General features: G+C 35.3%; 1 protein-coding gene across 1 annotated transcript in view; it reads left to right on the plus strand.

Annotated features, from left to right (window-relative positions):
• LOC143237281 (sedoheptulokinase-like) overlaps positions 1–12860 on the plus strand; it is a 42088-nt gene extending 29228 nt beyond the window's left edge. The window contains exon 4 of the mRNA XM_076476353.1: positions 48–12860. Within this exon, the coding sequence (XP_076332468.1) occupies positions 48–451 (404 nt within the window). The 3' untranslated portion in view covers positions 452–12860. The remainder of the gene's footprint in view (positions 1–47) is intronic.
• The last annotated feature ends 9856 nt before the right edge of the window (positions 12861–22716 follow it).

Genomic DNA, 22716 nt, shown 5'->3' on the forward strand with positions numbered 1-22716 from the left:
GTATTTAAAATGTTTCTTCTCACCAGCATTTCTTTCTTTAAACATAGGTCTGGGGGTGCCTGAACAAAAAATCTGGGAGAAAATTCTAATGACTGCTCAAGAAGAGGCCTCCGAATCAAATCTAACCATAATACCAACAATCTACGGAGAGCGCCATCTACCGGACCAACGAGCTTCTGTGACTAATATTGATCCTTTATGTCTTACAATAGGGAATGTTTCTCGAGCATTGTGCAAAGGACTTGTGGCCAATATCCGTTCTATGATGCCACCAGAAAAGTTACACGAAGCAGGTATTCAAAGGATTGTGGGAAGTGGCACGGCTCTGAGTAAGAACGTTGTGTTGCAGAAAGAAGTAGAAAAACAGTTCGATCTGCCTGTGATATATGGTTCAGGAAACGATGCAGCTGCTGGTGCAGCACTGGCAGTACTTAAGTATTCTAGAAATTAAATTTAACTTTTAGAAGTTGGTACATTATCTAACAGATATACCATACATTTTGTTTGCTAAAGCAGGTTCTCATTGGTGATCCTTACATAATTCTCATGGTGTCGCTATATCAAACACGACTTCAATCTCCTTAGTGTGTAGTATGCAATTGCCTCATTCATGATGTTCAGAAAACAAGCTAAGCCAATTAATAAACACATAAATAAATAACCTTTTAATAACCCGTGCACTTTCAATAGGTGGATCATCATCAGGAACAAACAGTAGAAACTAGGTTAATTTGTCGGGAAAAACTGCAACTGGCTATATGCGTTAATTTTTGTGATGAAGTTGTCATAGCATGTTTGATATGTATATTTAAATCCAAACTCTTAGTGTCGTCATATCGAAAAATTAAAAAAACATAGATTATTTATTGTTAGGGACTGGGCTTTTCTTGAAAAGGACACATGGTTTTTGCCGCAAAAAAAAAAAAATTACTGTGCTCTACACTTTGGGGCTATAAATGTGTTACAAGCATGAAGATAAAATTTCGCTATTAAATTGGTTAGCCTAAAATATTTGTGGTGTGTGCTGACAATTAACTGCTTCCTCGTTAGCCTATCACTTCAAATATACGAACGAGTAGTGCGGACAGCCCTAGTACATGTTTTTTGCGAATGCCCGAAATAAAGTTAAAGTGCAGTATGTTTTAGGACATATAAACTAAGCAAAACAATGTTTACAGTTTGGATTACCTACGAAATTTGCAAATAAAATTTCGTTTCTTCAGTAGACACAAGGAAATAAACTTAAACTTTTAAAAAGATAATTTGAATTCTGGTAACGGAAGATAGTAATAATAAAGTTGTCTTGGACAAACTGAATTATGTACTGTTTGCTATTGCTATTGAAACTATTCGTATTTAATTTTTTTTTTCTAGTCTTCAGAAATTTCCGAGAATTATTTAACCCAAGGATGCATATAGTTAACGATACACTGCTACATGGCCTCGGTAGGTCAGCAGTTAAGTTTACAGACCGACAGCGCATAGAAAACAGTTTGTTTCCCTTCGGTGGACAGAATGCGGATAGCCCATTGCACGAAGAAAAACACAACAAATTTGATTAGTGTTTATATGCTACAAATTAAATAAAGTGTAAAACTTTATAAACTCTTAAAAGGAAAACGAATTTAAAAAATATGTTATTTTTGAATAATAGTTTGTGAGGCCTTTTGTTGTGCACCTGGTTTTTGACAACGCAGTATTAACTTTATCGAATTATCTAATAAATTATTTAATTGTGAATTGGCCTGGCATCGCCAAGTGTGTTAAGGCGTGCGACTCGTAATCTGAGGGTCGCGGGTTCGCATCCCCATCGCACCAAACATGTTCGCCCTTTCAGCCGTTGGGGCGTTATAATGTGACGTTCATTCCCACTATTCGTTGGTAGAAGAGTAGCCCAAGAGTTGGCGGTGGGTGGTGATGGTTAGTTGCCTTCCCTCTAGTCTTACACTACTAAATTAGGGACGGCTAGCGCAGATAGCCCTCGTGCAGCTTTGTGCGAAATTCAAAAACAATTAATTGTGAATTTCTCTTCTTTTCATCAACACGAGTAAATGGCAAACCCTACAGAGTGTGTGGTAATGATGTTTTAAAAAGGTGTAATGTAATTAACTATTTACAGACGTTAAGATAATGTATTATTTTATTAAATCACTCATTACCTTCCAACTTTAATATGAAGTACATTATCCAACGTGACAAAACTCCTGTTTTACATCCTCACCAACCGATGAACATTTCATTACAATATCTCTTTTAAGTTTACTCAGCAGAAATAAAAACTAAGCGAAATCTTGTTTGAACTTCATGCAGGAGAAATAAACATTCTGAACAAAATATTCTTTCAAGTTCATACAGCAATAGACATTCTGGAAAAATCCCGTTTCATCTTTGCGGAAGTAAACATTGTATCGTTATGTTTTTGGCACAAAATGCCATAATTTAGAGGTGTTTGTGTATACTTTGCTGTTATCTCAGAAAGTCTTAAGTCATGTATTGCTTCAATGATGTTTCTTTTCTTTTGTTTTTATATAAACAAAGAAACAAAGTGCATGAAATGTATTTTCATCTATCACATGTCAACATACATATCACAATATAATTACATCTATTGCATGTCAACATACATATCACAATATAATTACATCTATTGCATGTCAACATACATATCACAATATAATAACATCTATCACATGTCAACATACATATCACAATATAATAACATCTATTGCATGTCAACATACATATCACAATATAATAACATCTATCGCATGTCAACATACATATCACAATATAATAACATCTATCGCATGTCAACATACATATCACAATATAATAACATCTATCACATGTCAACATACATATCACAATATAATAACATCTATCGCATGTCAACATATATATCACAATATAATAACATCTATCGCATGTCAACATACATATCACAATATAATAACATCTATCGCATGTCAACATACATATCACAATATAATAACATCTATTGCATGTAAACATACATATCACAATATAACATCTATCACATATCAAGTCAACATACATTACACAGTATAATAACATTATCACAAGGCAACAATATAATAACATTATCACAAGGCACAATATAATAACATGTATCTCATATGAAGTCAACCTACGTATCACAATGTAATAACATCTATTACATATCAAGTCAACTTACATATCACAATATAATCACAATGCAATAGCATCTATCACATATCAAGTCAACCTACGTATCGCAATATAATAACATCTATCACCTATCAAGTCAACCTACATATCACAATGTAATCTATCTCATAAGTGTCTCGTCTTATCATCACCTCATTTAGTTGAAAAGCAAATCGATTATATTGGCATAAGATGTGCTCGTGATTGATGACACATTTTGCAGTAATGTAATCACTAATTGCTGTGATGTTTGTTGATTATTGTGAGCATTACATATGATGGAGAAGTAGAAAATTCATAAGGATATATAGGGTAAAATAAGGGTTATATACAAAGGGGAAGAGATAATAATCGCACAGGCACGCATTTTTATTTTAAACGGAAGATTGGGAGGGGCCCTTTGAAAACGGGATTTTTCCCTCTCGTTGGGAGCATCACATATATGACTGTTTAATACTTTTAAGTTAATGGTCATAAGGCAGGATCAGGTGAAAAGTACATTTTTTTGTAGAACTCATTCTCAACGTATCATTGTCAAAACTCAGCTGTTGATGTTCAAAGCTAAGAAATAAATTCATGTAATATTTAAAATTTTGTTTAGAGATTATTTTTGACAAACAAAACTCGGTGCACTCTTTAATATTTTTTTGGATATTAAGCGTGATAGACTATCTGTTCTATGTCAACCGTGATTACCAAAATTCAATTTTTAACGTTTGAAATCCTTAGGCTTACCGTTGAGTCAGCAAGAGACGTATCCTATGTCAATTCATGTTTCCAAATGTATTTATCTGCGAACCTTTCCTACGATTTTGGAGCTAGTAGGGCAAACAGAACCACTTTGGCTATCGAACCTAAACTGCTCGTGGTTGTCCTGACTTTTAGTCTTTAAGGCTAGAATGCACCCAGAAGGTCATCTAGGTGTCAGAACATCCAAGAACTGATTTGTAGGTCATTGAACCTGAATATTGCGTCGAACTTTGTGTACCTTGTCCATTTTTGGGCCCTATGGGCAACATTAAAGGTACTACAAATGGTGTCCTAACGGGGTTTATTTCCGGATGCAGACCTTTTCTTTCCTTGGAGTTTCTATGTAAAAGAAACGCGAGGCTTATAAAGAAGACTTATTGGTAAATTAAGGCCTCTGTAAATTATGAGGATCCCGCAATGGAACATGGGTATTTTATGTTAGTTGCTTCTTATACATTTAGATGTTGTGATAAAAGTCTAAATTCTTCATAATTTGTCCATACCGCTATGGACTTTTAAAATAGGGTTAATATACTAAATTAAGAGAAACGAGGAAAAACATTTGCAGTTTACGTGATTTTTTTCATTCACAAATTTAAGGGCTACTTCTTTCGAACACTAACAACTTTCGGTGTTTAAACCATAAACATTTAATTTGTTGTTGTTTGAAACTAAAATTTAAGTGTAAAAGTTATGATAAAAACCTTGTTAACTGTAGATGTTTTTTACCTCCACATTCCTTTTAATTTATCCATTTTGATTCAAAATCAAACGTCTCTAAAATAGCATTTCATTTTTATCTTTTGTCTCTGATACGTTACTGCTAAAGAGGCCTTTTATTGAAACTATTAATAAAAATTATGTAAAGTGAATACATTTTCTCTTGTTAAAAGCTAGTAGTTAGTAAAATTATATGAAGTACAGTACAGTGTATTGCAATATGGTTAAATGTACTCCAAAATCTAATCAACGTAACAATAATGAATGAATTTTATTCTTCATTAAACGTTTGCTACAATTACATTTTACTTGTAGCTTAACTTTTCAAATAAACTTACCAATATAAACTCCAAACTTAGTGCAGGTTTAATTCCAAAAACGACATTTTAATCGAAATTTCAAGACTAGTGATATGCTTGTCTAAGCTATTTAGCTAAGATCAGTAAACACATTACCTCACTTTTGATATTGAATAACTTTTCTAGAACTGAGCTGACATATTAATTGTTATGTACTGTACAGCACACTGCTGTGTTTTAATCTTACGTTTATTAGATTAACAGGTATTTATATAACAGAACCAATTTACATTCGGATTCCTACATTAGAATACATAGTTCCTTCTTAACAAATAGAACATCTTTCCTCTTCTTAATAAAACAAGAAGAAATGTTAATCAAAGTTTATATTCTTAACCGGCCCGACATGGCCAGAGGGTAAAAATGCTCAACTCTCATTCTGAGGGTCGCGGGTTCGAATAGCGGTCAGACCAAACATGCTTACCCTATCAGTCGTGGGGACGATACAATGTGACTATTCGTTGGTAAAAGAGTAGCCCAGAGTTGGCGGTGAGTGGTGATGACTCTCTGCCTTTACTGTAGTCTTTTATTGCTAAATTAGGGACGACTAGCGTAGAAAATCATTGTGTAGCATTGTGCGAAATTCAAAACAAACAAAACATTTTCTTAACTATTGGTCCTGACTGTGATCAGCTTTTCTCTGTCGTAATGGTATCGGCTCTTTGGTATTACTACAAGGGCAGAAAATGTATCAGAAACCACCTGAGCAGTTGGCAGGGACACATTTAGTGTATGTGGGGGCTCCTGGCCGTATGGGATTGTGGGGCAGCTGAGGCCTCGGGTCCTATACAACATATTTTGTTGTGATTTTTTATGGTTGCACCTAGCGCCTACTTTTCAGTCTAGCGATAAAAAAATTAAAATAATTTAAGAATCTGCATATTTTAACTCAAAACAAAATGTAATTGTATTCGTTTTTATACAAAAATCACGTTTCACATTTTTAATTATCAATAAAAGTCATATTTTATTTGTTTCACACAAATCATACGTAAACATGTGGTGTTACGGATGTAAGAATGGGCGTTTTCGAACTTTTCACATTGAAAAGTATTTAATGAAGTCACTAAAGTCAAATTTTTAGAAAGTGTCACGTTCCACACTCAGAAGTATTAAAGACCATAATCGGTCCTGTCGTATCGTGCTTTGAATGTAGTTCTCTGTTAGCACTCTCCAGTACAGTTTTTGACCAACGTGCAGAGATACAGACATAGGGTTATTTTGACGTTTGAAAAGGTTTCGATCCAGCCATTAGCATGAATAAACAAGAACATTTTGAGTTCAGTAATCTCTAAATTTGTGTAGTTGATGATTCCTTAGCTGTTGCTGCAAGAACTGAGTTCAGCATAGCTTCGAAATGCACAGTTTCTGACTCGTGGCTTTTCTTCAGGTCATGTGGATAGCGTTTGACAAGATTAGCTTTGAGTCCTCTGAGCTTTTATGTTTGTGGATTGAACTCGTGTGATAGACATCCAGACCTTTCTTGAAGAACGTCGTATGCTCCAAGATGTTGCTTCAGTGCAGCACAGACTTTCTCGATGATGAAAAGAAAGGTGCTCACTCTAAAGCTATCTCTAGGTAACAGCTGAGCATCCTCTTCCGTGTCTAGTTCATCCTTATAGTCAGTGTGACCACACTCTTTAACACAAGACCAGTTGTTTAAGCCCTGGTTTCAACTGTTTTGTTATCATCTGCTGATAACTCCTCCAGCATAAAGATTTTCATTGTTTCCTTCAGAGAATGGTCCATGCAGTGTACATACTAAGCGTAAGAAAATGTACCTTTTATATAGTTTTGTGTACCATGATGCTCGCCAGACATATTACTTGCATTGTCATATGGCTGGCCACGGCAGTCTGTAATGGGTATTATCATCTCTTGGAGAAAATTCAGAATAATCTCAGCTATTTCCTTGTCTATGTGACTGAGCATAGAAATGAATTTCAAATATCATTCAGTTTATACAAAAGTTAATGTTGACAAGACATAGTGGATAGTACAACTCAGTTGGCTGGTATGAGATATGTCAAGTTTATAATCTACAGAAATAAAAAGTGCTTCATTTATGACTGTAGATAAAACTTTGTCGGTCATCAATTGAATACGTTCTTTACAAATGAAATATGATAACTAGGTATGTGTTTACTCCTCTGTTTGCATGCTTACTGGTATGTGGCACCAAGAAGCTGTTATAAAAAATACGTAAAAGCTCCAGAATGAAAATGTAGTTATCGTTATGCAAAAAACCGATAATTTTATCTGTACCATGGAGAGCCAGTTCTCGTTTACAAATAAACTTTAAAATATCCACACAATGCAGCAGCACTTACCACCAGTAGGTGCATTAAGTTTCACATTATTTCACAAGACACATTAATTTGACTACCTACAGACTTTTGAATGTTTATATTAGTGATAACTTTTCCATGCTGATCTGATCTGTCATGTGATTCAGTACAATTCATGGAATGCATTCAATCGTTGAAACCATTTGTTAACACACCATCTAAATTTGACATTAGCTTGTAGACAAAAAAGTAAACTCTGCCAGTAGTTTTTGCGTAACACAGCCATGTAAGATGACTCTTTTCTCTCAATAATGAATGTGTATGGCTAAATAATGATTTTGTGCCATGGCATTTTTTGCCCACTTCCTTTACAGATGACTCTTTGACGTCTTTATCATAGTGACGATAATCTGAGCTTCCCCTGCCTAACAAAAAACCGCATATTTTGGTCTAGCTTATTGGGCCATAAACCAAGGTCATTGTCTGACTCCTGTAATCCAATTCCAACATCTGTTATTTTTTTGCTTCTTCAGTTTGGACTTCGGTGGCTTCATCTGATGCACTAGTATTGGTGCTCTGTTGATTCATATCACTACTGGATCTGGATCCACAGTGAACACTTTGAACTTGTAATCAACGTGTGATGTTTTTAGTTTTCCGATCTTCTATCCTGCTTCTGTGCTTTTCTTGGCTCTTAACATTTTCTGGTTTATGTTTCCTTCACAAGATCACGGCTTGTTCTATCTATTCCAGACTGCTGAAAAATAAAAAAAAATTATGAATATTAAAAAGATTAAAGTAAATTTAAATTCAGCATAACTAAAAATGATATACTGATATCAATTAATTCAGTTTTCATGTGATTGTTGTCATTCTATCTTTGTTGCTACGTCTATTTAGTATTGTTCTGTTAAGAGTCAATGCACATCACAACTAATTTTAAACTGTCCTGCTTTATCCCAAAAAAATGAATGTTTTTATTTGTTATTTATTTTTTCTTATAGTAGTAGGTGAAGACACTGATGAAGAAGTTTGCAGTGAAATAACTTCTGGTTTAACAGAGGATGGTAATCTAGATGTATTTGCATCAAACTCCGGTGTAATAACCAGAGTATGGGTAATCACAGAATCCCATGTAGATTCGTGTGTATCCAGAGTACGGCCCTCTTCATTATGGGGAACAATCTGAAACACGTGAACATGTCTAATATTTTCTTCTACATGTACCACATAGCCCATTGGCCCTCATTGTTGAACAATAACTGTAGGACTTCACTTCTGTTGATGAGCATGGTAGTTATTCACCAGAACTTTTTGACGTAACATAAAAGTGCGTGCTCGTCCTCTTCCAGTCTGCTAGTTATTGTCGGCGTGTTTCACCGCGCTGAGTCGAATTACATCGAATCTCGCGTTTAATGTGGACTTTAAGAAAAATTTTGCAGGACTCACACCTGTCCGTATGTGAAATGCACAATGATAGGCAAACAATATATTTGCTAACTTCTGCTATAATGGCAGATCGCTTAAATGTGGGTAGGATCTCAATCCTTGCTTCAACATTTGCACTATTTTCCATGCTGTACCATTTGAGACTGCATGATAAAGAGAGATGAGTTTGTTTTGGATTCCATTAATTTGTAGAAATGTGGCGAACTCTACACAAATGAACTGCAGACCATTATTCATCACAATTTCCTGGGGCAATACATAAAATGAGTATAAACCACATAATTTTATGATTGTATGTTGTAGAAGACAAAAGTTAAAAATTGTGGCCATTTTGAATGTGAATTCACTAATATAAGGAAATTCGTTCTTTTTTTTTTTTTTCAAATTCTGCGTAGTTAATGTGGATTCGTTGCTAAACCTTCATAGACCACCATTCGAAGTGCACAGGAGCTGTGGCTGGCATCTTTTGTACAGCCGCAGATACCAATGCATGCATGGACAGTGTCCTCAATATCCTTATCCAGACCAGGCCACCAATAGTAACACCTGGTTAAGGCCTTCAGTCGAAACATACCTGGATGTTCGTCGTATATCTCGTGTAACAGTTGTTCTCCCTGCATAGTTGGAATAATAACTTAAAAGTTCCCACAACAAACAGCCTTGCTGTGCAGATAATTTCAGCTTTCAATTGAAATATGGTCGTAACTCAGGAGTGTCGAGTTGTTGTGACCAACCATTCAGAGCGTAGTCGAGCACTTTTGATAGAACTCTTATCTTTATTTGTAGCATTTCTGATTTCTTTGGATGATGCAGGTAAATTATCTATGTTATAAAAGTGATAAATACTCATTTTATCTGATGATGCAGGTTTTTCATATAGAAGTCAGAAAAGAAAACCATCATTACGTTGGTTTGCAGAACGTCCTCCGCTAGTACAGCGGTATGTCTTCGGATTTACAACGCTAAAAGCAGGGGTTCGATTCCCCTCGGTGGGCTCAGCAGATTGCCCGATGTGGCTTTGCTATCAGAAAACACACATTGGTTTGGAGATTATTGATACTCGATTTTATGTTTGTGAAATGGCAGGATTAGAGCCTATCTCAGTAGTCACGCAGCAGAAATTGAAGGTATTCCTCTTTTAGGTCTCTGAAAATTGATCAATGTCTGTTGATTAGTGACTATATTCAGTGGTACCCATGTAGGTATTTGTGAAACCTTTTACATCCATATACTAACGAGAGAATCTCGTTCTCTAACTGTGCAATTTTCTCCCTAGAACTGAAAGAAAAAAGCAAATGCGATCGGTCATTTGCTTCTATTGGGCGTTTTTATATGTGAAATAACTGCTATTCTGTGGGCACTAGACTAGCGTCACATCCCAAACGTATGGGAAATTCGATGTTATAGTGTGTTAACACTAATGCCATGTGTTTCTTGACAAAATTAAATTTATTATTACGTTCTGCTGTTCATACTCAACGTTTTTTTTTTTTTTTTTTTACAAAAACTTGTTCGATGTCTATGAGCCAATAAATTTGACAAAAATCTTGAATAGTATTGGACCATTCTAAGAAAATATCTATGTTCTGTTATACATGTTGGTTGTTGAGCATTATTAATGGCTTTTATTTTTCACTGGTTGGATGTAGACTTTCGGCATTGATCACGTATCCCAGGTATTCAACATTGGATTGCATAATCTGACACTTTCCGGGCTTAAGGCGAACGCCATAGTGCTGTAGGGCGTCTGAAAACAGACTCGAGACGTTGTAGATGCTGATCACGTGCTTGTTCCATAACGAGAATATCGTCAAGGTAAAATAAGATAGTTCAAGATTCCTTAGTATCTGCTGAATCTTATTATGAAAAACTGCTGGAGTAGAGAGCACTGGCTACACCAAACTGTAATCATACTGACAAAGTAAATCCCCTGGTGTGTTGTTAGTTAACTGTTTGCGAGAATTCTCTTCGGCGATTAATTGTTGATAAGCTTGGTTCATATCCAGTTTGGAGTACAATTTTCTGGATTAGGTAGAGATATTTATCCCTATATAAGCACTAGTTATTGATCACCTTGTAGCCATCAGTCGTCTCTGATTAATATATTTATATTATTTTCTTGTTTTTACAGACTCTAGGAAGCTTTTCGCTTCTTTAATTTTATGAATTATTTCTAACTTGAACTTATAAACTCTATAGTAAACATCTGAGTTAAAGCACTGAATGTCCCTAGTGGCACAGCGGCATGAATGCGTGCTCATACCACTAGAAACCGGGTTTCGATATCCGTGATGGACAGAGTACAGATAACCCATTGTGTAGCTTTGTGCCTAATTCCAAACAAACAAACAAAGAGATTATTGTAAATAAAACTTATAATGGTATTGTTGTGGTGTATAGATTTAAACAGGTAGTTTGTATGATATTACATCACAATAGTATTCATAATAACAATTTTAATTCGACCTTTAGAATTCTCGTATTGAACAAAAATAACTTCATTGACAACACACAAAATATACAGTTGATTAAACTTGTTATCAATTTTTATTGTTATGTAATGTCATACAGACTGTAGAACAACAATGTATTGTTAAACGTTAACAACTGAAGTAATATAAACGTTAAAGGCAGTACCGTTGTTTAAATAGTGTAATTAGAAAAATAACGACATACTGTTCTTCACAGTCATAAGCAATATTGTCATTGTTTTTATCAAGTTTATTGCTAGAGGAAACTGCTAATAATGACGAAAATGAAGTAATGTTTAAAATGCCGTGAATGTTTTGGCTCGAGTGACGAGGATATATTATTTATAAATAAACTAATCATTCTGTGAAGTCAAAGATTCTTCATCGAAATTTCAAGTGAGTAAATCTGTTCAGTGTCATTAAATGTTTAGTGAAAGCTATCGAGTTTAGTCTGCTATTCATAAACTTTGGTGAATTTGTTATCGATCGATCAACTTTGTGAAGAAATTTAGGCGCACGTCTTCACAATTCACATTGAAACATTGTATCTGAAGTTGGGTTTTCATTAGTTTTGAAGTGTATGTTGAAAAGTGTTTATGAACTTAGGCTTACAATCTACTGTAATTGAAGTGAACGTTTATTGAAGAAGTAAATTAATTTGCTATTGTTGTTACGTTGAATTGATATGTTTACCAAATAATAATAATGATAAAACTGCGGAACATTACATTTGTTGTCAGGAGTAACATAAAATAAAGAGAAAAGTTTGTTTAGTCTTACAAAAGAGGCCAGAGTTTATCATTGTTCTACTATAAATAAAATTAAACTGTTACAAAAATACTTTTTATTAAAATAATAAATAACACACAACGTTATAATAGAAACACGATTAAAAACATTTTAATAAAAGTTAGTATCTGTTATTGTTACATAAGTCATAGGACCTACATAACTAAAGATTGTTTGAAGTTAAGAACAAAGATACACAACGGGTATCGAAATCCAGTTCCCTACGTAAAAAAAGTATAAACAAGAAACGGATTACGAGTCGCACGCCTTAACACGCTTAGCCATGCCGGGTCGCCGAATTACATAGAATCAACTTTCTAGTCGTCATATATTTACCTTAATATGTTTTTAATTGTGTAACTATTTCAACGTTGTGTGTTAATTATTATTTAAACATTATACACAAGTGCCAAGAAATAATACTCTAATACTTTTAGCCTTTCTTGAAAATTCTCGCACACTTCATTTCAACGAAGGTAAACAAAAAGAAAATCTGAATATATTTAATGAAACATTTTGTACAACAACATATTAAATATTTATCCGTGTTTAGAAAGATCTCACGTTACGTCGTAGAATACCATTATGAGGTTATTTACTTAGAAGTAAACTTCACCATACTTAACATTATAACTAAACTAACGCAAGAAACGTATACAAACTAGTTAGGGTTAAATCATCTCTCTATAGAATACACACTGTTCTTAATATGGGCTTAAATGATGTTAGACCAAAGACAAATTAACTTGTAGATTTCGGCGTCTGTAATTAGAATTATTTTATTATTATAGAAATCCTGTATTTAAAGATGTGCTGTTGTAATAAAGATACTAACTGGCTGCAAACCTTTTGTGAGTTTCTAGTTGTATGAAATAAAAGCAACTCAGTTGTCACTAACAAATAGCAACGACAGCACAATTGCTAGATGCTCTTAACAAAAACCGGACATTCAAACAAAGAAAGGGCAAATATACATTTGTAGAAATAACACACAGAAAATTCATATTTTAGTAAAATTAATATAAATATTTAATATCAAAGTTCAGTTTACCTAAAGAATTAAAAAAAATTCAATAAAAATAATTTCATCAAATGATTCCACATCATTATCTTCTGTGTCAGTTCTAGTAACAAATCTTGAATTGGAAACACTTGGCTGTTAACTGTCTTCCCCATGGTTTACAGTTCTATCTTTGCCCTTACTGTATATATGGCTTTTGAATAGAGCTGACATTTTTCCATAACTTCAGAACCTTTGCAACAAATTTTCTTATTATACATGTTTGTTCTTTCCCTGTTCTAATATTATCCTAAGTATTTTCCTCGCACAACCCATCAGTTTTACTTGGTGTAAACAGTTTGTTAAAGTGTTCATTTCCATTGTTCATTAGTTTACTGGCTGTGGCTTCTCTAGATAGTAGATAGGGACAGTGGGAATCTCGTTAATCCATTCATGCGCGTCACTAATTAGATGACGAGACATTTGGCTATCGATATTTCAAATTACCCAATTTTACGTCAGGGTCGACGATACCGACAGATGCCGGGTGTTGAAGCATGAATGACTTAATACGGGGATACTTCGATTGGAGTCGACAATTCCTACCAAACTAGATGTTCTTTATTATTCGCTTTCCATAAGATGTTAAGCGTATAAAGGATTGTACGCCTACACAAGAACTCTTCAAAATATTTGGATTTAATGTCCAGATCTGCTAGAACTTCTGTGTTTACAGGCAACCAGGCATCACATGAGACCGTGATAAACAAGTAGCACCTGTGAAATATTTTATTTGAGGTGCTAGATCTTCATATCTAGAGACCTTTGACTCGTATCCTCCTTGTAACGAGTTATACATGAGTTCATAACGGACCGTCGCGTCAACAACTATCGCTTTATCATCACGATGGAAGATCAGATCCGGTCGTCGGCATTCACCACTACCTGTCTCGAAGGTGGATTCTTGAAGAACCTTCCACCCTTTAGAGGAGGCCTCTTTTATCAATAGGTCACAGATCTTATTGTTACGGCGTATTTTCATTGACTTTAATTTCGGACATTGATTGCTAAGATGACATAGGGTCTCTCTCGTGGCTGTACAACTCCGGCACTTGGCACAATCTTTGTTCTTACTGAGGTTACCTCTGCTGAGGGTCTCTCTTGTAGGGTTTGGCTATCGATATTTCAAATTACTTAATTTTATGTCAGGGTCGACGATACCGACAGATGCCGGATGTTAAAAATTAATGACAGACTTCAATTGAGGTCGATAAATCCTACCAAGCGAGATGTTCTTCATTATTCGCTTTCAGTAGGATATCAAGCGTGTATACGATTATACACCCACATAGAAACTCTTCGAAATATTTGGGCTTGATGTCCAGGTCTGCTAGAACTTCCGTGTTTACAGGTAACCAGGCACTGCGGGCACCTATTGGTAGATCATGAAAAACAACGGAAGAGGCACCAATGAGCTCTTTAAGTTGTGCTAGATCTTGATATTTAGAGATCTTCGACTCGTATGCTCCTTGTAACGAGCTATGAATGAGTTCATAACGGACCGTCGCGTCAACAACCACCGCTTTATCATCACGATGGAAGATTAGATCCGATCTTCGGGGTTCACCACTACCTGTCTCAAAGGTGGGTTCTTGAAAAAACCTTCCACCCTTTATTGGACGCATCTTTTATCGAATGGTTACAGATCTTGTTGTGACGGCGTTTTCTCATCGACTTTAACTTCGGACATTGACTGCTAAGTGACATAGGTTCTCTCTCGTGGCTATACAGCCTAGGCACTTGGCAGAATCTTTGGCCTTACTGAGGTTACCTATGCTGAGGGCCTCCTTCATAGGATATACATTAGCCCTTAGAGCTATACACTTCGCCATTGGTGGGCCTTCATACCAACAGGTTTAGGTAACCAATGGCTGGCAGATCTTTAGCCTTTGAAGATCTCTACACCATGCCCTTGCAGGGTAATTCTTTCCCAGTTTTTCTTTCCATATCCTCTCCAATTAGAATGATATGTTCCAGAAGTCTGGTCAGGCATAGGGATAGGAAGTCCAGCTTTCGAGGCAATATCCTTGGTGGCTCCCAACAAACCATCTTCTTTTGCCAGGTATGATGTTACTTTGTCCAAAGAATGAATAAGTCTCAAACACGTTTTGATTTTTAAGGTTGGAATAAGAGACTCACGATGACGAAAGTAGAGCAGTCCGTCGGCCATGCATGCTGGAAGATGACACCAGTTTTTTACAGCCTTGTTGATCAGATTATTCAGTTCTTTTAACAATCTGTTATTGACTTTGCCCAGTTCAAGTTGGTACAAAAGCCTGGGCACTGCAAATCTACAGAGCATTTCTACTCTCTGATGTGGTTTGAGGGGTGCGTTCGAGATGTTGTTTATCCACTTCTCAAGGGTAGGCGCTACAGGCTCGCTACAGACTCCTGTACATGGACAAACGTTAGCTCCGAGATATCTGTATGACTGTTCGGGTCTGATCATCCGGAGTATGTCACCGTTGATTTATCATGGAGGACAATCGTTAACAGTGAAGGTCTTACTTGACCCCTTAATCAGCATTCCGGCACTCTTTGAGATGTTCAGAATAAGGACGTTACCCGAACAGTATTCGTTCACGATATTCAACATTGTCTGGAGATTGGCATGGTCTTTCGCCAATACTGCCATATCATTAGCGTATGCTAGGGTAGAAACTTGATCCAGCTTCTTGATAGTGATATGCCTCGGCCAATCTCTTCAAGTTTGTGTATGAGAGATCCAGGGCAATATTAAATAGGATAGGAGACATGGACTGCCCTTTGTTTGACGTATATACGTATACGTCATGTATATATATACTATATATATGGTGGTACTTACCACCATCACACTCACTTGCTTCGTTGGAATTTTACTCATTCACTATCCTTCCATATCATTTCTTATGTTAATGTACCATTTTCCCGATTCATAATGCAGTCTAGTGTGAATTAACCATTGCTCATTTCAGCCACTCTACATGCTATTGGGGATACTGGAGGATTCTTCTCTTGAGGGAAAGGGAAGAATCATTCTCACATTACAGGAAGTATTACCTCCTATTCAAACATGTGCGTGTTTGGCATGCATTCTGTATATCCCTATTCCACTACTTTATTTTCCCCTCCCACATATAGGATGTATTTGTCCGAGTTAATTATACTGATATTAACAAATTTTGAAATATTGGGTTGAAAGTTTGTGCCATCTGTCAAAATATCAGTCTGGGGTAATAAGGTAAAAACATGAGTTGACTGACGAAGTCTATCCACATTTCCGTGTTACAGGCCTGAGTGATGAATTATGGCAAAACCATATTTTTGTAATGTCATTACTCAAAAAGCATCATCCCTCCTAGATTTTTAAAGTTTTCTATCCACTTCCGTGAATTATGGTCTATCTGGGTGGTACAAGCAGTGTATGATAGTGTTTCATGAAGACCATAACTGCAAGCTGCTGTTTCTTTATGATGCAGTAGCTACTTTCAGGACCGTGATAACGCCATTTCTGTTATCACTGGCTTCAGCTTCCAGTAGAAATTCATAACCTTAACGAGGATAGATGTCAGCACTGGAGCATTCATTTGTTCTAGCAAATTGTGCTTCCACTTTCATGAGAGCTACAATGTTGTTGCCACTTTAGAGAAATTGCCATGCATGAAAGTTAATACGAAGCAAAAAGAGGAGAGTGAAAACTTCTCACTTCACACGTTCATCACGATTCTATATTTCTCCATAATGTGGTCAACAACTCCATATCTGAGAAGAGATATGGAAAGCACTTTTTAAAATTTAATACAATAGTATTCTTTAGTTTATATGGTATGAACATTAAATTAAGTTATTTTTAGAAATGATAATTATGGCAAGATTGCTTACATAACTGTTTATGAATCATTTATCTTGTATTTCAATTGTTGTGAAATAACATCATATTACCCAAACCTGAATTTTTCTTGTTGTTTTAATCAAGTATTGTTGCAGTATACAAAATCTACTAAAGTGCAAAAGGGCCTAGATTTCTGTCGGAAGTATATATATATATGTATGTATGTGTGTGGAAAAATTAGTCAAAAAAGAGATTGAGATAGAATAGACTGAATCAACATGAATTTAACCATAAAGAGTATATAGTGGGGAATTTTAAAGTCTAATAATCGCAAATTGTTTTATAATAACAGAGAATAGAATAATAATTAGTCTTGTCAATTGGCTTTTAACGTAACTGAACCAACTGTGTAGACTTTTAACGAAAAATAGAATTATTTAAATCTGTGGATTCAACTACTGCGATTAACTTTCTAATTAACTTTTGTATATATGTTTTACTTGTTCTAATATATTATTTTAAAATAATTGCAATGTGCGCTGGTTGTTTATCAATAAAATTTGTCACTAACAAAACCTTACAACTTTCCTAATTTCAGTTTCTAGCCTGATTTTAATGTGCATGGAAACATAATTTTCGGTTTGTCAGAAAAGAACTTTATAGTACAGCCAAACACCAAAATATAATTAATGTAGAAGTGACTCTCATCACACTCATTGTAGTACTTTCAGTGTAAGATCCATCAGGCACTTGAAAGTGACTGGTGAATAACGGAGGTTAAATGGCTGTATGCAGGACTGACACAAGCCATCTCTTACGCAAACACAATCCTAGACATGCATTCTTTGTCCACTATTCAGACATCAGATACTGGGTGTTGAACAATGGAAATCTTCTAATTTGTTTAGCTATTCATCTTGTTATGGTTGTTGCTGTTTATTATTAAGAACATAGTCACACAAAGGGCTATATGTGTTCTGTATTTAAAACCAGTTTTTAACAGTGAAAATCCATCGACATACTGCAGTGCTACTGGGATGCTCTTTTCATGGTAAGTGAGTGTCATCGTGGTTTAACGTATCTAAACTCAACACAGAATCTTGGTGTATTTTTTTTCATCCTTACAATCACCATTTCCAACCAAGCAATATGAATGTTTATCGACATTCACCAAAATGAAGTCAATATCCACTGGCCATAGCAGGAATCTCACTCAAAGAGCTCGAAAATTTTTAAGCCACACTAGATTTTTCACTGCATTTGTGTCTAGCAGGAACTCAACTTATTGCTCTTATACCTTTAAAAGCACATGCCAATCTGAAATCAGCTCTTACAGAGTGTTCTGACAACTTAATTCTTCAGTGCAGACAGTTTACTGTTCTTCTATTCCCATGACCAAGTTCAATTTGGGCTGTATCAGTTTTTCAGAGCTTTTGCCACCGTGTCCATCACCTATTTCTGGTTATCTTAGATTGGGTGACCCAATGTCTGTTACCAACATCTTCGGCTTTGTTGCTCAATAAAGTTCTAATGTTGTGGTTTGGATGGCATCTTATAAATTGGTAACTAAAATGCAGCTTGTACACTACTTTCTCCCAGCCCTTCTGCTTCTCCTTCTTCAATTTTAATAGTGTCAAAAGCCGGACTGTTTGAGCTCAGGATTAGGCATTGTAAAAGCTGTTTCCGAGTTCATCATTCGAGGCACTCACCTGCCTAAAACATTTCAGGCAGGAGCTGTTTGACTTCTCTCACAGGTACGTGCTCAGCATACCAAATACTTTATTTGCGAATCCAACCCAATGATAAGTGGAGACTGTGCTGATGCCATCATCCATCGCCAGATGGAAGCTGCTCGCAGAGACTCCAACATCCAAACATCTGACTAGTTCTGATCTAGGACTACAGAGAGATAAGCTAGCCAGGGCGTACAGCGCCACAAAAGTCCATGTTTTCATGAGATGCTGTCAAAGTAGCAGGAAAGCTTTCTACCCTGAAAGGTACATTCTACCTCGTTCGAAGTTTTAAAACATCTCTAATGAAGGCCATCCACCACTAACACATCAAGCCTTTTTCTACTGGTTGTCAGTAGTCTAGCCCAGTGATGACAGACAAGGAGTATAGTTGATTCCTCCCCTTTCTTCATAATCTTGGATTCATCAAGTGACATTCCACTTTTAACAAGTCTCAATTATCTATGCTTTCCATCCATCAGAATTTATTGTTAGGGACACATCTTGCTCCAATTCAGACTTAAGCAAATCATTTGAGTATGTGATTGTAAGTTGAATAATTTCATGAGCCTCTGAATAATTAGTGAAAGTCCTATGTCCAGAACGGGACTTTTTAAGATTAGGCTTTTCTCTCTCTGCTAGTAAACTACTGTGTTTGTAATAAATCATTCCGGATTTTCACGACTAGAAAATGGGTTTTAATACCCGTTGCAGGTAGAGCAGAGATAGCCCTTTGTGAAGCTTTGTGATTAATAACAAACAAGAACTACTACCTCAGACATTGTACATATGTAGTTCCACTAAACATCTTTCCAAAACAATATCACACCACAGTTTACTCAGTCTATAATGACCATCTTTAAAACCAATATAGGTTGATTCCCCTCCCTCTATACCTGCCCAAGTATTTCTGATACACTGTGAATCCTTTCAACAGTACAACACTCAAACATACGTAGTTATCATTTTTAATTATTTCTCTGTCATAGGTACGTGTGACACTATAAAGTATTACCATGGGAATTTTACACTACAACGAAGAAATGGTTTTCCCATTCAAACTTTCGAAACTTTATACCAATTGAAGTTTCAGATAAGTACTGAAATATTAAAATAGGTTTTTGTGTATTTAAAAATAAACTGGCACATGTAAAGTTATTTATTGATAAATATCTGCCAGTAAAAAAGTAAATGCTCTTCTTGATAAGTTATACTTGTTTGATTAGTGTTTTATTCCCTCAAATCTACTACGTATTAGAAAAAAAAAATTAATTTCACATCATACCATGTCAGAAACTTCCTTCACTTTTGTAAAAGTGTCAAAAAGTTACACAACACTAATAATCAATAACGTATCGAGATGCGAAATTTTGGGCTGGGCTGGACCGACAACAGACGGATGGGTGACACTATATATGACGTATACGAAGGAAAGAACTATCAAACATACTGATTAGTTGCCAAGTAGGTTACATCACTACTAGGAATCAATTTCTTCCAAATTTATATACAATGATATGTTAAATTTCGATGTTAAGACACACTTAACATCGTTTGATTATGTAGAGTTAACGTGCATATCATAGTTGTTTAAAACGATGTAAATTATAAGCTCATAAACAAATGCCTTTTAAAATAATCGTCTTAACAAAAAACTATAAAGGAAATAGAATTACCACAAGCTCTTTGAATTTACTTTCAGAGTCTTCTTCTGACGTTGTGCTACGAAGAATATCTTTCATTGCCTTTCTAACTCCATCCGCCATAACTGCATCACCACAAACGTATACGTGTCCACCTAATGACAGGAACTTGATAACCATCTTTTTTCTTTCCTTTAGAACATCTTGAACGTACTTCTGTTTCAAAAAAAATGTCTTTAGTTTATGAAATATTTCATTTTGTTAAAGTACAAACACAACCAATCTTGACTGAATCCATAATTGGGTTACACATGTTCTAGCTGATAAAACGCACATAGAAGAGACGAAAGTGTTAGTCAAAGTGATACACCCATGCTGATAATTAATAGGCACATCTTGCAACCAATGTGTCAGAATGCAAACCAATTACAGCTGCCCCGTCGTGTAGCTTATGCGATTTATGGGGTTGGACGTGGGGGCATTAGGTGGCATAACCCGGTTCCAAGCAAAGACATCTTTTCATTTAAAATGCTTTTACGATCAATATTTTATTAATTTCTTTATTAATTACTGGTGTGGGAATGTACGCAAAACTGATTCAAAATTAATGTGAAATTACGCTTAACAGCGTTAAACAATAGAAAATTTCAAACTCAAGCGGCTCAGCGGTATGTTTGCGGACTTACAACGCTAAAAACCGGTTTTCCATAACCGTGGTGGGAAGAGCACATATAGTCCCTTGAGTAGCTTTGTGCTTAACTCAACAACTTCAAACGTAGAGGTTTTTAAAAATATTTTTGGTTCAATATTGTAATACGTCTCTTTGACATTTTTTTTTTTTTTTCTCTGTTTTGATTCTGTCATCTGCTAAGCAAAAAATTATTTTTAGCAAGTTTCGAAAATTATTTACTCGTTTTGTGTTAATGGAGCAGAAACTGCTCCCATTTTGCCATCTGTCGAAAAAAAGTTACTTTTAACAAGTTTCGAAAAATTGATCGATATTTTGTAACTGACAACACTTATTTCAAATATCCATGTTTATATTTTGAAATTCAGAAAATATGAAACAATATTAGTCTCAAAATACTTGATTAACTTACCGCGCAAGAAACTTATAAACATGACGTACATTTATCTAATACGTTTATAAATAAAAAGTGTCATGACTGAATGAGATTTATAAAATCAATATTAGAATAAAAATAACTCAGCTTTAAACAAATCACGGGAAAAAATCAAAGTTTAAAGTATGAGTTTATTTTGTAATTCTTTGGGAGTAACTTTTACACTTTATTATATTTCACACTATTTATCTGCTCCTTCATAGTATCATATGCATACAACAAGTTTACACACATACAGATCCATGAATAGGCTAAGTATTGATGACGATATTCAACAGTGGGCAAATGAAACTTTCATGACCTTTAATCAGTTGTGGCTGATTAAAGTGGTACAAAACCAAGTGGCACAGCGGTATGTTTCCCGATTTCTACCGCTAGGAACCAGGTTTCGGTATTCGTGGTGGTTAGAGCATAGATAGCCTTTCGTGTAGTTTTGTGCTTAACTGCCAAAAACAACATGCTCAGTTATATGAGTACGTTTAATTATTAATATAAAGGATGATCGCACCGGAATGACTCATGTTAAATGATTATATGTTAGCTAATAGAACGCCAACTGAACTTAAAACATGAGGGAATCCTCAATAGCCGCGGTTCTTTAGTTTCTTTCAAGCAGCATTAAAGTAAATTAATCTATGAGACCTTTTTAAAAATTATGAGTTATATTTTTGTCTATATATGCGAACTCATAGCACTATAGATCAGGTCTCAATACCCGTGATGGACAGAGCAGAGATAGCCCATTGTGTAGTTTTGTGTTTAATTACAATCATATTTTTGTGAACGTGAGTCACGCGTATACCCAAATAAATTTTATCACTCACCACAATGTCTACCAGTCTACCCTCAAATTGAAATTCTTTTAGGCAGGATTAGAGTAAATTAATCTATGAGAACTTGGGTGTGGACAAATACATCTGTCTAAAAAGTGTGACCTTTTGAGTCCATAACTGTAATTAGATCTCAAGTCGGTCAGTAAATGACAAAAACATGAACTACAAGTTTGTACTTGAAAAAACTTAAAAACTCAGAGTCATTCCATGAGCCGTTATGCTACTGCTAAAAGCCAACAGCACCTCAAAAATATTGTTTATTACTGCTATAATATGTTGACAAGAGAAATAATGTAAAGGAGATAACAACGTAACATTAACAGTCTAAGCTTTTTTTTTTTCAGTAGAGTTTATTGATGAGTGCACACTAAGTGAACTTTTGAATAACTTACATTGAAGAATCAATATTTCCAACAAAATATTTTGTTTTCAGCGTAAGATTAATCAGGTACGTGAAATATTTATAACATATCCTGTCACCTGTCGGAAACGAATTG

Source organism: Tachypleus tridentatus, chromosome 13, assembly GCF_004210375.1.
Source record: "Tachypleus tridentatus isolate NWPU-2018 chromosome 13, ASM421037v1, whole genome shotgun sequence".
NCBI classification, from domain to species: domain Eukaryota; kingdom Metazoa; phylum Arthropoda; class Merostomata; order Xiphosura; family Limulidae; genus Tachypleus; species Tachypleus tridentatus.